We start from the raw sequence: 17608 nt of genomic DNA, 5'->3' as shown, positions 1-17608 counted from the left end.
ATGTTACGCCTGATCAGTATATATATCAGTATATATTACTGCTTACTTCTTTTATTTTCTCTGGCTCCTTTCTTAGCTGACCACCTGTCTCGGCAATCACATATTCCATCTTCTGAGCTCTTTAAAAGCACTCATCCATCCCCTATAGCTCGCATTCTCTGAAAATAGCTTAATTAAAGAACCTGTTTTAAAGCTTTTTCTTTAAATGTCAGTGAGCACCATTTTAACGGCAGGTGTCTTTGTTGCATACACACACAAACCATTCACTCTGCGCTGCGGCTAATGGAGTGGTGCAGTCGGTACGAACGGCCCTCATTTCTTTGTAGGTCTTCATTATCTTGGGTGCACAGGTGTGTTTTTGTGTTGTAGTAGAAGTGATGTAAATGCTGCAGTCAAGTCTACTTTTACCTCCCTTTCTTTCTTTCGCTACCCTCTGTAGATGCTGTCTGTTCCCTGTTCAGTGGACGTCTTCATTCTTTTCATTCTTAGGGCCCATCACACTGACAATAGCTCTGAGGCCAAAAAGCAGCCTATCTCATTTATTTCAATTAGACCTTTGCACTGGTGCAGCAGGAGCTGTTGGTTCAGAGCGCTGCAAAGAGTTTGACTCTGCCTTAAATGCGGTGCAAGGCGTCTTGTAACTCACTGTCTTGCCAGTCAAATACTATATGTGGATACAGATAACTTTGTGCTGATATGCTTCATGCTGTCATGATAATGATCAATAGAGTGACGACAAAACCTCAGTAGAGTTTTAACAGCTGCACATTGTGTTGGCTTTTGATAAGACTCTGAACGAGGCTTCCTAGTTTACATAATATCTGCCATAGTCTTATCAGGTCTCATACACCCAAGCACAGGTGCATTTGAAGTCCAAATACATCATACATTCATCCAGAATGTATCCCCCATGTATTTGCTACTACTGACACCCCAGTGCTGTTGTAATTTTTAAACTCTCCAACTCTTTAATTTGCAGAGATTTGTTCATTTGTAACAGCAATTTTCTGCAAAGAGCATTCCACAAAAATATTCTTTGACTCTTTTAGAGCTTCAGGTTTACCTTGACGTCAGTGATATTTTCATTCATTCACACACGTATCTACTACTAATTCATGTTTGTTCGCTCTTTAAATGCCTCATCCTGTCCCCGCTTTCTGCTTCCAATCCCGTTCCGCAAGGCCTGTTACCATGGTTACTGCCTTTTGGGTAAGGATTGCATCCACCAGCAATTTATCATCACTTAAACATCATCTCAAAAACTGTTGGGTCATATACTCTGTCATCAATGATGATGTAACAGCCTCACAGATAAACTGACCCTACGACAGCAGCGAGGCCTGAGAGGTCAGCCTCAGGTTAATGATGTCTGCTACGCTGCCCCTAAGCACTGACCTAATGTCAGCTACCCACTGCCGACCTTAACCTCAGCCTGGGCCCAGGGGGTTAAAATCCGATATCATTTTTCAGTGCTGGAGCTGATGCTGAGCAAAATAACTAAACATCCCAAGCACGGAGTAACACAGAAGAACTGAATCAACAGATCATTTTCAATCCAAACATTAATGCAAACTCATGCGGATATGTCCACAAGCAGTAATGCCATGTGGTATTGTAGTCAGTGAGGTTTACTTCATCTGTTGGAATCTGAATATTATCAGGAATGTAGTAAATATGTTAAACTGGATTCCCAATACACTCTAGTATATTATTAGTATACTACTAATAATTGCACAATAATTGTAGTTTGATGAGAGAAAACATTCTCTTCAGTTCTTTAGCCAGCTAACAGGTTCTGTGCACTGTTGGCTTGTTGGTAGCAGTTGGCCTATAAATAATAGATAACATACAAAAGCTACTAAGGAGTCATTTCCCCACCTTCATTTCATTCATTTTATATAAACCGTACATCTCTTACTCCACAGCTCCACAACTTTTACGATGCCGGTGTTTGGCACTGAGCCCCACCCAGAATTTCCCAGCTATTTCAGGAATTCAAAGGCAGTCTGATCAGTGTGGGAAATTGTTAGTGATGTGGGGGGTGGAGGGTGAATACGTTTAGGTTGACCCCACCATAGAGAGGTGGACAGGACAGGACAGGGCAGGGCAGGGAGGGGGGTGGTGCTTGGGGGGAGCCCTGTGTAGGCCTGGACAGCTGTTAGCCACACAGCCATGATGGATGACCAGGCGCTCTGTCAGCTCCCTGTGTGAAGTTCAGATTTGTAGTGGATCCTAATTTGTTGCCTCTGGCCATCATTAGAATGATATGTTTATTGGCAAAGTGAGGCGGTGGCTGTTTTCTGTAAACACTAAGGTTTGGGCATATTAGAAGCAGCTCTGTGATCAAATTTATTTGTTCTAGAGACACACACACACACACACACACACACACACACACACACACACACACACATACACTGCAGTTAGCACTTCAGCTATGTTACCTAGCTATATTTGTCTGTGCGAGTGTGTGTGTGCGGGTGGGGGGCTGTTTGTGTGGCTCTGTTTTGTCCCTGAGCTTTATTGGTGAACCCCTGACCTTCTCCCCAGTTTGAGAGTGGATCAATACAAACCATTTCCACAGAAGGAGAGAAGGAGAGAGTTGCAAAGATGGAGTTGAGACCGGGAGAGGGAGTTAGATGATTGAAACAAGGAAAGATAGAGAGTGCAGTGAGAACGGAGGGGGAACAGGAGAGAAGTACAGTATCGAGGTGAGTGCAAGAGGGGATGAACGAGTTGCAGGAAGCAGAACGAGACAGAGGCAGCCAGAACGGGACGAGAGATGTGGGCGGATATAAAAATGAAATAGCAAGGGGGAGTCAGAACCAGAGGAAGAGTTAGATGCCAAAAGAACATACAGAAGGAGAAAGGAAGGGAATTTGAAGGATGGTGTTGAGGAGATGAGAAAGTCCGAGAGCAAAAATAACAGAGCGAGCCAAGGAAAAGGCTCGAGGGAAAGAGAAGTACACTGTGTCCAGAACGCAGGCAGACTTGGAAGGTCCTTAAATGTGAGCCTTAGTGTTAGTTTGTTCACAGTGTCGTTCGCAGGCTATCGGATCGAATGCATGCGTTCAGATGTCTCTAATCTGCCTGCTCCAGTTACATCAGAAATAACTGTAATGTAGATATTCGTATTTACTCTTGGTTAGGAATTTTCTAAATGAAAAAACAACAAGCAGCATGGTAGTTGCAGATGGAGATGTGTCCTTTCACTGTTCACACCTTTATTGTTTCTAACAGTCATGTGGAGTTGGATGTGGAGGCTTATCTTGTGTTTCAGGGACTGTGTTGTCGAATTTAACTTGTATTTTGAGAATTTGAAAAGACTAACTATATGTAGAAATGGATCTGGTCTGTGTTTCACCTTTTCAACATGTTTGAATCTGATTTACAGCGATGTACTTGATTTATTTATTTTTTTTCTTTTGGTGACCGGAGAAAGCAGTCATTCTCCAGTCTGCGCGGATTAAAAAAGCTCTAAGTTGACAGCTTAAACATAGACCTAGTAACAAAGAAAACAGGGAAATGAGGGAGAATGGAGTAAACACGCGAAGAGAAAATATAGGGATGGAAAAAGAGGACGACAAACAGCCTAGGAGAGAGCAGCAAGCCTTTTACAGCCAGTGTGCGCTCGAAAGCGAGGCAGTGATTCACGGACGGAGAGAAGAGGACGGCGAGAGGAAGAGTGATAGCCCCAGAAATCTTTTCACTGCCACTGCCAAGAACAGCTTGAGAACAGGGCGGGTGATAGAAAGAAGGGAGAGAGATGGAGGGAGGAAAGGAGAGTGTGATTGAATGCTGGCTGCTGCACAAATAATATCGGTGTCCGTCACCCGGCCGCTGCACTGTCCTCTTCTGCAGCACCTCTCTGTCATGTCAGCTCTGTGTGTGCGTGTGTGTGTGTCATCTGACCGGGTGTGTTGTACGCCTAGGAGTAGGTGCTGTAATAATGAGGGCTCAGGAGCACAACAAAACACCGTTTGGTGTGTGTTTATGAAAGATTACTGAATTTAATGAAGCATACTGCAGGTAGAGAAGGTCAGGGAGTCTCTTTGCTCAGGGGTCATATTTTCTCCCTCACAAACTCTATCTTATTAAATGGTGATATCCAGCTGGTTTTCCCCCACCATAAGCAAAGCATAAAACTAAAGAGTAATGAGCTCTCAGGTGCTTTTATTTAGTTATAAAAAAAAGTAATAGTTGTGGAATTTAACATGAAGGCATAGGGAACTTTTGGTTACACTAACCTCATAAAGCTCCACCTGAATCTCTTCAGCTCTCTACACTAACATCCCTGGCTGAGGTGCCCTGTGGCTCAACTGTCTTCATGTTTCATTCTGATTTATGTAAAACCTCGGTGTTTTGGGATCACCAGTTGTCTGAACAACGCTTTATCATTTGTTAAATTGCTGTGAGTGAATCACAGTCAACAAAGATAAATGAATATTAGCCGGGAGATTGTTGTTTGGTAATCCTTCTTATATTCTGCATGTAGTCAAAATTACACTTGCAGCTTTATACCCAGTTGATAGCATTTAGACAATTATTAGGAATCTTGCCTAATTCTTCCTACTGTCTTCAGTTTGAAATTGGCATACATTTGTTTTTAAAAAAATACATGGAAATGAAACAAACCCTTTGTGAATCCATTAAAGAAAGATGTCTTGTGGTGCTGTATTTCCTTAATCCACAACTAAAAATTGGTTTCTGGCCTTACTAATTGGAGATGAGCTAACATCCTACCAACAGTGCATTGTGTAGTGGAGTCACGTTAACAAATAGACTTAGATTTAGACCTAAAATCAGCTTATACTCAGTATTAAATCACGTATTTCACAATGAGCACGAATAGAAAAAGACTGATTGATTGGTGTATCTCTTGTCTTTGCTGGATTCTTTGGCGCTTGTCTCTCTGTGAGGCTTGTGTTTGACCCAAAAGACAATGACCAAGAATGTCAGCCTGCTTCCTCTCGATCACCAGATGGATGCGTAGGTTTTGAACTTTGTCACAAGCCAATGCATCAATCAGTTGGATAATCAATCACAGAAAAAAAAAAGATGTCGTCTCAGGTTGTCATTTTTTGATGCCACATAGGCCAGCTGTTGTTTGACCTGCAGTGTCGGAGGTGAGATTTGACGCCAAACCTAAAAATCTAAATCGAATTGATCACTTGTGTATCAAGTTAAATTTGACCAGCATTAACCAGGTTTATGACGATATCTGCCTGACAGAAGAAGTGAACAGGCAACTCCTTTGTGTTCAACTAATTAAAACCAAATGCAAGAGAACAAGAGACTTCTTTTAGACAATCAAAACCACAGCAGCCAAAAACAAGCTCATTACTCTTTAAAGGTTTACAGACTGTTTTACTCCAAATGGGACCATCTTTTATTAAATTGATGTCATGCTCTATTGACAAAGACAACTAGCAAAACTGAAACCAGGAACTGACATCATGAGGCCATTAAGAAAATGTTTACTCGGGTAATAAATCAAGTGTAGATCAATCATTTTCCTGCACCCTTGTGCATTTGGTCCTGTTTTTGACAAAGGGGCACGTTTGACGCAGTTCCTCACTTCTTTTATACAGTGTATACTCCTTAGTTACACTTTAGTACACTATTTAGTTTGTGGTTCAACTTTGGTAAATCTATCATTTTAAGTTGGTAACATGTTTGATGAAAAAATAAATAAAATGATTAAAAATTTAAAATGGAATGCATCTACAGCAAACATTCCTCAGACCATGAGCTCATGTTAAGTAAACAGAGCAGATTTTCATTGTGGTGTTACAGACAAAACAAAGTGGAGCTGACTCTGAGGCTGCTAACCTTATTAAATCCATCATTGTGAATATCATCTAATGAATGTAACTCACTTGGGGTCTTTGTAAAACATAGTCCTGTTTCTGTGGACCTAATCTAAAAGGATGTGTCGGCAAATGTGTTTAAGTAATTAGACCTGATTAATGGAGCCAGAGTTGATGAACGGAGTTAATTGACGGCCTAAATGAGTTGAGCAATGAGACGCTGATTGGACGGGTTGTCTTAAAAGTTATTGGCAGTAATGAGTCATGTTTCTGTTAATATTTGATGATTTGATATCAAATTCGATCAATAATGAGGAAATTAGTTTTTGGTTTGCGTCCTGCGAGCAAATGGCACCACACAAGCTCAAGTGTTGCTCTTATCCCGTTATTAAAGTACAATAGAAAACCTTAGGAGAACACTTCGCACAGTCTGCGGGTGAGCTGCTTAATTCTCCCCTCTTTTTTCCCTGACCACTCTCTCTCGCTCTCTCTCTCTCTCTCTCTCTCTGAGGAGTGTTTAGCTCAACAAATCCCCATCTCTAGCACCACTCTAATGATACTAATTGTCAACGTAATTATGTATCGATCGATGTTGTGTTTGGGTTCTGTGTTGCATACATCATTATCAGGAGTAATCAGGAAATGTGGGGAAGGGGTGTTTCCTGTATTGCACATGCACAACAGTCAGTTTGTAGCTCAAAGTTTCTTTAGAATTACCGGAAATCCGTTTCTAGCTGTACGGTCTGCATCCTAGCCAAGGAGCTTAATGCATGCAGGCAGCACTTAAGCATTTTTCACACTCACCTAATCTTATAATACTAATTACATCACATATATTCATAAATTCAGACCTCTTCACTGTCTCTTAACATGCCTCTGATACTTTGTGAAAACATCAAACCCTTAAAGCCCTCGCTAGCACTGTCTTGTACTTCTGGTCACTGCACAGCTCCATCAGATCAGTCACAGGTCAAGCACTTTGCTTAAGGGCTCCTGTGGTGGTCGATGATGGAGGGCAGGAGCGTTGCTTTTTCTTTCCCCACCCACATTTCCCAGCTGTTGTGTAGATTTGAACGGATGTTCCTTTTGATCGTAAGCATTCCTCTTGTTCCTAACAGCCTGTGAGCTTATTGGCAAAGATTCCCTTTCAAGTGACTGCATGCTTCATTGTGTGCATTTATGTGTGTGTTTGTTTCCTTTACATTCTCCATACAGTGTGTATTATCTCTCCTCTGTCTCTCCCATTCGGTTGGATTGTGGTCTAAACATGTGGTGACAGCTTTTGGAAGCGGCTCTCTGAAGAGGTGCCAACTCCTTGAGGTTTCACTGTCTGCCTGGAGTGCACTCAACATAGAAATTACTGCCCTGCAGCCCATGAGTATGGAATTGGTGCAGTCATTTCTTTTTCTAAATTATCGATCAGTGGGGATCAAGTAACATATTCTAGAAACCAGCAATTCAAAAGAGACAATTTATAAATGGTAAACAGTTGGGGCAAAACGAATGCCTTGCTCAGAAAGTTTTTTTTTCTTAGATACAGACAGACTAAAATATTCTGTCTCTATGGCGTCAGATTTTAGTGATAACTCTTTTTTTTACGTCTTGTTATCCTAAACACAGAGATCTCTTTGAAGGTATGTGTGTGTCTACAGGATACTTTCTGCTGTATCTTTACATACAGTATGTACCATATTTATCATGTACAATGTAGTTTCTAATGATGATTAACCTCAAGGATCAGACCGGTTGTTGGCTTAGATCAGTGAATCGTTGGATAAAATAATTGACAGATTTTACTGAATAATGCGGAGCTCACCGTTGGATCCATAGAGCTGTTTGCTGAAAAGTAAGAATTCAAACTCACTGTGTGCTTGGTGCCCATGTAATAAGTAATGTGGCATGACTGGATCATGAGATGAATAATTCTTTAAGGTAAATTATCTTTTTTGAAAGAAAATAGCGAAGCAGAAATAGCTTTCACATGAGCCGGTTTAGTGAAGATGATAAAATGACTATCGCGGCAGTCAGAGGACCTTCCTCCTCCAGTATTTACAATATGTGTGTGTGTGCATGCAAGTATGTGACTCTCACATGACCACATTCTTTAAAAGTTTAATGGACGTAGCGAGTCAGATAACCGGAAAGAAACCTGTAAATGTAGTATTTTCTGTATATGCACGTTCATTCAAGCTATTTAATATAGAATCATTTTGTGTGAGAAGCCTCATTACATGGACATGCACGTCTATATGAGCTGTCTGATATCTGTGTTTGCTGCCGCTTTCACTAGGCTCCGTGTACGTATATATGTGGTTCTGAGTTAAATATTACTACGCAGGAGAAGTGAGAGGCACACAAAGCTTGCATTATAAATGTGTAACAGTGGAGACCATCAGATGCTAGCTTGTTAGGCTGCTCTTCTGCTTTCTAAATCTGCACTAGGGCGCATCCGTCTAGGCTCGCCAGCGCACACACACACACACTCCGCTGCAGCTGCTCTTGTGATTGTTCTACTTGAAGAAACTCCAGCAATGTCTCCACGAGTTCAAAGCCCCCGCTGAGGTTTCTGGGTAATTTATGAGCTGCCCTCTCCCAGAATCCGCTCGGAAGTAGTCGCACACGCACAGAGACACACACGTCAGGTAAAAAGCACCTGCATCTGCCAGCGTATTCTTAGGGCTCTGCGCGCGTGTGTGTGTGCGCGCTGCTCTTCATCATCTGATAGAAAACAAGGTTGCTTACGCCCATTGTTGATGGCACAGAGTGTCTTTTTCCCTTTCCTGCTGTCCACTTGTTTTTTTCACATCACACAGAAAGCCATGTCCACAGTAACAATGAAACACATCACTAAGGTACATGATATGTCTAAGAACACAGGAAAGGGGTGTTTTTAGGGAGATGCATTTATGTGTCACTTAGCTTGGTGAGGAGACAGCTGATGACTGGAGAGAGAAGCATGTTTTTTGTTGTCTCTGCCACCCGTCCATGTACAAAAGCAGATGATCTACAGGCATGCATTGTGTCTATGTTGTCAGCGTTAACGCCTGCCACTTCTGTGCCTCTCTCCCTTTTCCTTTCCAGCTCTCCGTGGTACTATTTCTTAAACTATTATTACCGTTTTTTTACAAACCTTGCACCTGTTAATGCAGTGTGCCATGTTGCCGAATGAATGAGTGTTTTATATTTACCATACGTGTTTTCCTTACACCTTAATAGCTAAAACTCACAGAAGTGTATTCAATCAACAGCACCGTGTATGTTCCCGTACACAAGCCCATATTGTATTCCGCTGTTTCCATATGTTTCACTGAATGGAGGTGACTATTGACGAATTCCATTTGAGGTTAGCGTAGTGGGTGCCCAGACATACTTTCCTGACGTAGTGCGTTAAAGAATTGGCAGTCATAGGGGAATGATTATTCGAGCGTTTCCTTCCACGCAGGCCAGCCAGCGCACATCTGTAATCAGTCGGTGTCATTGTGGCCTCAGTTGTGTGTACACAAGTGTTTAGGGCCATGTGAATAGCTGTATTTCATAGTTTTTTACTTTGAAGTGGGTGAAGCAGCTCCACCCTTGGGAAACCACCACAGTTGTGTGTTAGCCATCATCAGCTGCACCTCTAGCTGTTCCTGGAGGCCGATAGCGAGTGTGTGTGCGCGCAATCCTCATATAGTGTATCAGCAGAATCTGGGTCACATATGTCTCTGTGACCTTGAATATCAGCTGACAGCTCACATGTACACATCGTAAGTATAATGGTTCATTCTCTGCATGTGCATGAAGCCTTTCAAAAGCTTAGGGAGAATTGTACTGCTCAGTACACGTCCATAGGGAAGTTAATCAACTCATTCGGTAAACAGATTCTTTTTAAGTAAAAAATTCAAGAGCTTCTTCTCGCAAGTGAACTGTCTTATGATAATAAACTGAACAAAACAAGATATTTAAGATGTCACCCCGGACTGATTTAGCAGGCAATTTAGTGGACGTGCTTTAGACCCAGTAATTAATTGAATGCTGAAAGATTAAATTGGTGACAATGATCCGCACCCATTCCGTGCAATACGCAATTTTGCAATCCCATTTTTAGCACATGCTTTTTTCTTTTTGTGAAATAATCGATAAGAAGTTATTAAGATAGCGATGCTATCAGTTGGGGTTTTCACATTATTGCCTAAAGCACAAAATACACACTTTTTTAGGGGGTTGTCTTGAAGAGAAATGGCCAAGTTCTTGTGAACTGCAAATCCACAAATTCATTCAGTGTGCACCCTGTGGAAATCAAAACAAGAAACCTCCTCTTCTGCATTTGTAAGATCCCGCTGCCAAAGTCAGTGGAAGGTTGTTGGCTTAACTCTTTCATCCCTGGAGGAGTTGTGCATCTTTGAAAACGCTGCAGAGCATTAAATGTAGTCTCCTGCCAGTAACCCTGCAGAGACCACAGAGATGAATATTCTTTCCACGCTGAGTATCAGCTCTGAATCACTTGGGGATATTTTAGTGCGTTAAACTGCAGATACCGCAACTCTAACAAACCTCAAGGGAAACTCCTTTTTATTCCATGCTGATCTATACTGTTTAAACCCTCCAGACCTGCAAGAATGCTATAGCACCTTTACCCTCCAGTGCTCCAGAGAGACTTATATAGGTTACTGTGGGTCTTCATTAGTGTGTTCATTGTGTGTGTTGTGTGTGTGTATGAACCCTTATGGACTCTTGGGGCAGCTGTATACAGTGTTTTCGACAGTTAGTCTCCTCTATAGAAGATGGATTAACCCTTTTAACTTGTGTCCTTTAGGCTCTGACATCATGGGATTGCTTGTGTGTGTGTGTTGTGTGTGTTGTGTGTATGTGTGTGTGTGTGTGGCTGACTCTAATCCAGACTGATGGATTTCTTTCACATGACTATATGGTTTAAAATTGTTGCCCCTAGTTGTATGTCATATGAAGACGATGGGAATTGCTTTGTTGCTCGTAGCCAAATCTGTGTGTGCGCACAGGAAAATAAACCGGATGCTTCGGCTGAACGTACGTCTTGGTTTACGCATGTGTGCCCGGGTTTGTGTGTCCATACTTGTGTGGTTGTCAGTGCATATTATCTGTCAGTCGCCTTTGTTCTGAGGGAAGAAATTGCCCCTCGGCCATTAGCGGTTACACAAGAAAGTTGTTCCAGGTAATAGCTGTGTGTGTTTCTGTCTCTCACTTTCTTAAACACACACCCCCATACATACAGAGGCTTTCATTAAAATGTCCTCTTTCCTTTGTTCTGTTCTTTTACCATTTGACAAACCCATGCAGAAAAGAAAATACAGTGCAAAATGGGGCTAGCGCTTTGTCGACTTGAGTGGGTAGCCATTACCGCTTGGAGGACACAGTGTAGGTCCAAAGAGGTGTGCGAGAGACAGAACAGTCTCAGCCTCTATGTGTTACCACTGTAGAGGCAAGAATCGGAATTAAGTCCCTGTTCAGGAGGCAGTCGTTCAGGAGGCAGGAGTCAAAAATTCTAAAGAATGAGTACCTCCAACTTTTTATTTCATTTCATTTCATTCCACTGTGTTAGTCATCCCACTCTCAATCTCAGCAGCTCAGTAAATCTGTTTGCTCACGTTAATTACAGCATTTCCAGTTGTTTTGAATCTCCTTTGCCACCGCTGCTCGCCTCTTTTCCACTGCTGACTCATGACCCCATTTGCAAAGCGGTAAATCATGATCAACTGCAGTGCGGCCTGGATCTCCTCCGTGCTCACTGTTGTTGCAGTGGTGCCACATTATATGGCGTTATCGCAGTCTTCTGCCCCCCTCTGGACTGAAGAGAAGCAAGCTGTTGTGTCATCACATGCAAAAGTGACATGTATAAACAGCTGTCACATTTTCATACGTCAGCTGATTATATTTGCATAATGGTCACGGGCCTTTGGAAGGTTGTGGACATACAGGCCGTCAATGTTCTGAAAGAACCTTGAGAAACCTTCCTGGTATTAAAAGATCCGGGTGAATGGAAATGCCGATTGAGTAAGAGATGAAGGCAGGAGACTTATCGAGGAGGCATGAATGAAGAGGGGAGAAGGAATGGATGGACGGAGGCAGAAGAGGACAGGGAGGGAGTATTGATGTTTGCTTAGTTACTGCAGCAGCAAGAAGAAGACAGAGAAGAAGAGTGAGATGGTAGAAAAAGGCAGAATAGCGTTTTATTGACGTGTGCTGAGCTCTAGGCAATTTAGGCAGATCGGGAGGGAGAGAGTGAGTGAGGGAGGGAGGGGGAGTTATCTTTTCTCCCGTGTGGATCAATCAGATGATGTAGTGATAAGACGGTGGATTACACCACCATTTACACACTCCACAAGTGTGTTTGTGTGTGTATCGGCTCACACATGCGTCTACTGGCTCTGGTTAACGCACCGGCGCCCATTGGGTTCCACACTTACCGTCTCACCTTACATCTGACACACACTCCCATTGTTCACTGTCAATAACTGTGCTGGCAAATCAACATCTAAAATGGACAAAAACACAAATCCTTTTATTATCAAACTGGGGGTTATTACTTTATCTGTGACAGTTATGATTCTTTTCTATTAACTGAATCAGTAATATACGGAAATTTTAAAACGGTGTTGATCATAATTCCCCATGCCCAAGTTGGTGAGTTATTATTAATGTTGTCAACCGTTAAATTGATTAACTGATCATTTTAGTACTAATAAATCCTACTGACACTAGACTCAAAAACTCAATATGTGTTATAAAACATTTTCCGTGGTAATACATAGCTTATATCCTCTGTGTGTGTGCATGTGTTCACTCGTGTGTCTGTGTGTGCTCTCGTACAGCTATCTTTCTGAGAACCATATTATCTTTTACACCATGAGGACATTTGTGCCAAGTGAGGACATTTTGGCCGGTCCTCACTTCTTTACAAGGCTGTTTGAGGGTTAAGACTTAGGGTTAGGCAGTTGATGAGGTGGTTAGAGTAAGGGCTAGGGAATGCATTAATGAATGGCCTCATACAAACTTATGTGTGTGTGTGTGTGTGTGTTGACTGGTTTAGGCCTCATATGGGTCAGTTGATTGCTTGGGGCGATGGGCCCCTCGTGATGCTGGAATGCTCCAGATATTGTCACATGGTCTACAGCATTACCGCCGTGTCACCACCATGACCGAACACCCGTAGAACACAAAAGGCCTTGATGGTGGGATTCTGCTTGAGGGTCAGCCGTGTGTGTAGATGAATGGGCCTTTATTTGAATAGCCTTCTTGACATGTTTGCTAATCAAATCAAAGCATGGAAGTTTATGCACTTATCGGCTTTTATGCAATCGCACTGGGATAAGTGAACTTTTGGTCGGCTTGCCTGTTGTATCTTAAGGGCATACTGGGGACGCTTGGGTTGTAGTGCTTCATATAAGTTTTGGTATATAGTTTTTTCTCATAGTTCTTCTCTCTGTATGAAAGTTTTTGCTTACACCGATTAAATAATAATAATGATCCAGTCTTTTTTTTCAGCACTAACCGTCACACTGATGGCTACACACCTTTAAATACAATAGACACACTAGAGCTATTTATTTCATCTGAAATCCAGACTCATACTCTTATAAGAATTTAGCAGTTTCAATGGTTTCCTTCTTGTCACTCTTGTCTTACTGTTGTCTTTACCTCCTTTCTCCAGCCGCTGCAGATCGATGATAACTTCTGTGGCCAGGACTTCAATCAGCCTCTGGGGGGAACCAGCACAATTGAGGGCATCCCTCTCTTCATTGACAAGGACGATGGCATGACTTCAGTGGCAGCGTACGACTACCGTGGCAACACAGTGGCGTTTGTCGGCACACGCAACGGCAAACTGAAGAAGGTAGGAATTTCTTTTTTCATGCAAACTGAATGGCTTTTGCTGTGGTTGGTTTTTTACACCGTCGTTGAGGGGAAATTGTATCTAACCAAACAGGCTATTTGGTGCTCGTCATTTAATGGACATCCAGGGAATAGGATGTAACTTTAAAAGTAGCTTTTTTAGCAAGTGGTTGTTGGCAAGGCCACTGCTCTTCAAACTATATGCTCCCTGCTTAATCGTTGTAGATTTACGCGAGGTTCTTTGCAGGCACATTTTTACACTGATATTAAACACAGCCAACACCATTTTTCTCACCCGTTTCCGACAGGACATTCAAGCGGCTCTTTAAAACCCCCGTTCATTTAACAAGCAATTTAAAACAAGTCTGTGGCTACTCTCTCATCGATCCTCATGTTAGTCACGTCAGGCATAAAATGTTACTGCTGTGTTCCATTGCCACGTCCGGCCTCGCCTCTAATTGTAAGAGCTCGCCTTCAATCAGTCCAACAGCTATGACTGCTGAATGGCTTTTCTGTTCAGGTCAGCTGTGCAGGGTTGAGGATAAAGTGGTGATGGATGGCATTTTAACTCCTTTTTTTCTGCTTTTTTATTGTTTATTACTTGATAAAACAGTTAAATTTTTCTTCAACTGAGTCAAGTATTTTCTACACTAGAACTGGTGTACAAATTTGACCACACTTCAATAGCAGTTGTCCTTTTTTGTAGAAGAATCTCGAATGCTGTTAATTGTAAAGGAATTTAACAAACAGCCTGCGGTAGATATACATGGCTTGTGCAAAACATCTGTCTGTTTGATTGTGTGTCAGATGCATGTACAATATTCCACCATTACAATTCTTTCTGTGCAATGAGCTTGTTTTGTGCTTTAGAGCTCTGGGAGTAAATGGTAGCTCATTACTATTCACCCCATATCCCTCCGCGCTGCTCAAGACCTGTCATCCTTTCAATATTGTGAATGTATAATCAGCTTGTGCGTTTGTGCGCTTTCAACGCGTGTTTGTGTATGCACGCAGTGTTTGTCACTCAAGGTATACATAATAAAGCGTGCGCCTGTGATGGCATGGATTCGTGCGCATGTGTGTTTGTGTTTATTAGGGAGCAGGAGACAACAAACAATACAATGTCGACTAAGATTCAGCGCTGCGGATTTGTCAACGTGACACCCATTCACTTACCTTGGCAACGGCCTCTATTTATTTAGCTGCTCTCACGTGACGCTGTTGTGCACTCTGGTTGAGGTGTATCACCTGGGAAGGCGATGCTCTTGTAGGTTGTTGAGGTGTCTTGTTTTTATGTGTGTGCGCCCTGCCTTTGTTTGTGTGTGTGCGCTTACCAACAGAGCCAGAGAGCCTCAGAGCCTGCCGTTCTTTTGGCTGCCTTGCGTTGCAGACTGAAAACCCCAAAACAACAACAACAACAAAAGAAATCCGGTCTTGGAAAAGATTCAATCTTGCTCAGAAGGAACAATATCTAAAATTCAAGCACACACACTTTCTCACAAACCCGCAGCTCTCACAAGGAGAGGGATGATGAAAAAATGAAGAGGAGAAAAAAGAGCAACTGAATTAATAGCGTGTGATAACAGATTCTCGGGTCCTCACATTCTGTGCGTCAGTGTTTCTCTAAGTGATTTTATTTGTCTTACTGAAAAATCTTGTTTCCTCGCAAGTTGGTTTTTAGGTTTTGACAGCTTAGTGAAAGGGCTTGCAGACCACGAAGGAATGACTGAGCATGTTCCTGTTCTTACACCTTCCTCAGGAGAGCATTAGTGTTGAATGCTGTTTATGTAGCCATGCCCGGGGGTGTGGAGCCAAGAGAGGGCTAGAAACGAGGAGAATAGTGGTAGGGTGGATGAATGCGCCTCGAGGAGACAGTTTCCTTTTGTGTTTTTCAGTTGCACACTGAGGGAAAAGGATTTTAAAGAGAATTTTAAAATCTGACAACAAGCAGTGTATATCAAATAGATCTTTTCTTCATTACAATCCTAGAAGTGAGATTATTTTACTTGGAACGTCTCTTCATTTGCTATCTGACTAGATTAGAAGTGCTTTGATATCTTGTGTTATCTCCACTCAGTCTATTTTTAACCATCTACATTGTTCAAGGTTGTCCAGAGCAACGAGACGGTGGCACAAACAACATGTTTAAAGCACTAATGAAGTCCCTCTGTGCTCTGTTGGCCACACTCGCACTGAGACGCGCACACTCACAGGGGAAGCTTTTACTAATGAGTCGTGGTTTGATGGGGAAGAGATAGAGGAGATACAGGGACAGGAAGGGAGATAGGAAGATAAGGCCGATGGAGAGAAAAGCAACAGGAGGTGGAGGAGAGAAGAAAGTGATGAAGAGAGGTGATGTCCACCGTTGTGATTAACTAATTCCAGCGGTCATCTGGATACTGCGGCGGTCAAGGACACCGCGGTGGACTGGCCGGTCGCTGCACTTAATATTTAGGATTAAAAGCCTCCATTCCTCTTGACTGTTTCATTATCTTTGGCTCCTTGGCTCAAGCTGTCATTGTTCATCCTGTTCATTTATTGGCCGAATGCCAGCTTTACATGCAGTACCCATAAACCCGTGTATATAAAAGATGGCTGATGTGACCCATTGGTTCGTGAACTGGTGCTTTAAAGCCTCAAGTCTGGCATTTGACCATCACCATCTTGGGCTTTTTGGAACCAGAGTGAAGAGTGGATCTGACTGAGAATGTGAGGACAGCTTGCCAGTCACTCCAGATTAAACATTTCAGTCGAACCAGATACGCCCGCAAGCATAACTCTCTTTGAGTTATATTAATTATAAGAAAATTATTTTTTCAAAAAGTGCCGCCAACACACTCCTTAGAGGAGGTGCATTTGGCCAGTGACATCATAATTTGTATTTCAAGAGAGAATTTGATGATACTGGAATGGGAGTGTGTTAAAGCCAGAGACTTTTTAGAGCCAGCATGTAGCAACCATCAGGGGCATTGCGCTTTAAGCCTTTTCCACATTGACTTCACGTTTCCAACTTTTATATAAAGTATATGACTGTACCTAACTCTACTTTCTACTTTTTGTAGAAAAAGCACTCTAACTTAAGCACGTCATCAGATGTTCATTCAAACTTGATTCCCTGAGCCATTTCTACCCTTTCAGGCGCTGTTGAGCAGTGACAATAAAAGGGCATTCACCATGACACAAGCACACTTGCACACATATGTGGCCTCAATAGGTGGTCTGAGGAGATGGGACAAAAAGAGAAGATCCCAGTCGATAATCCAATACCTTTTGTCAGCGCTTGCTTTTTATACCACGCAACGCATTTGCACGCAGGCACGAGTTAGGATTCCTCAGCTGTGCCCTCCATCGGGGGGGCTAACGTGAGCCATCTGCTGTGTGTATGTGGCCAGTGTGCCAGGTGGTAGGAGCCCCCAGTTCCCTCTGTGTGTCCATTGTGGCCTTGCCAGGCTCAGGTGGCTGGGTGTGGAGGTGCCGTCCAATGCCCATTCATCAGCGCATCAATGACGCTGTTCCTTCTGACAAAAGGAACAGCACATAACAATAAGTTTAGAGTAAAAATAATAAACCAAGTGGAAGATTTTACATATTACTTCCATTATACTTATACTTTATTTAGTACTGTGCCTGGTGGTTCTTGTAACTGCGTCATAACAAAAAGATAACAGGATTGACCTCTGCACCAGACAAAGTCTATCCATTAACTAATTAGCTTCGGTTCTGTTGAGGTGCCCTTGAGCAAGAACATGAACCACTATCAGTCCTGCCTTCATAAAGGCTGAGAATATGACGGCACCCGCTAAGTCCATCTGACCGTGGCAGATGCGATTTGATACGTTGTAGGTGCACACAGAAGGCCCCACAAAGCCACGGTTGGGTTTATGAACAACACGTTACAGTGTTTCCCCTAGATTTACGGCTTTGGGGGGGGGGTGGTTTGGGGGGTCGCG

The 17608-nt window shown here is 42.6% G+C and overlaps 1 protein-coding gene across 4 annotated transcripts in view; it reads left to right on the top strand.

Annotated features, from left to right (window-relative positions):
* The window catches only part of plxna1b (plexin A1b), a 185459-nt gene that overhangs the window by 36798 nt on the left and 131053 nt on the right, over positions 1 to 17608 (top strand). For all 4 annotated transcript variants that reach the window (XM_084542773.1, XM_084542771.1, XM_084542772.1 and 1 more), the window contains exon 3: positions 13477 to 13659. In XM_084542773.1, the coding sequence (XP_084398899.1) occupies positions 13477 to 13659 (183 nt within the window). The remainder of the gene's footprint in view (positions 1 to 13476; positions 13660 to 17608) is intronic.

This window comes from Chelon labrosus (genome assembly GCF_963514085.1).
Source record: "Chelon labrosus genome assembly, chromosome: 4".
Classification (NCBI taxonomy): Eukaryota; Metazoa; Chordata; class Actinopteri; order Mugiliformes; family Mugilidae; genus Chelon; species Chelon labrosus.
This window is presented reverse-complemented; position numbering and strand designations above follow the sequence as displayed.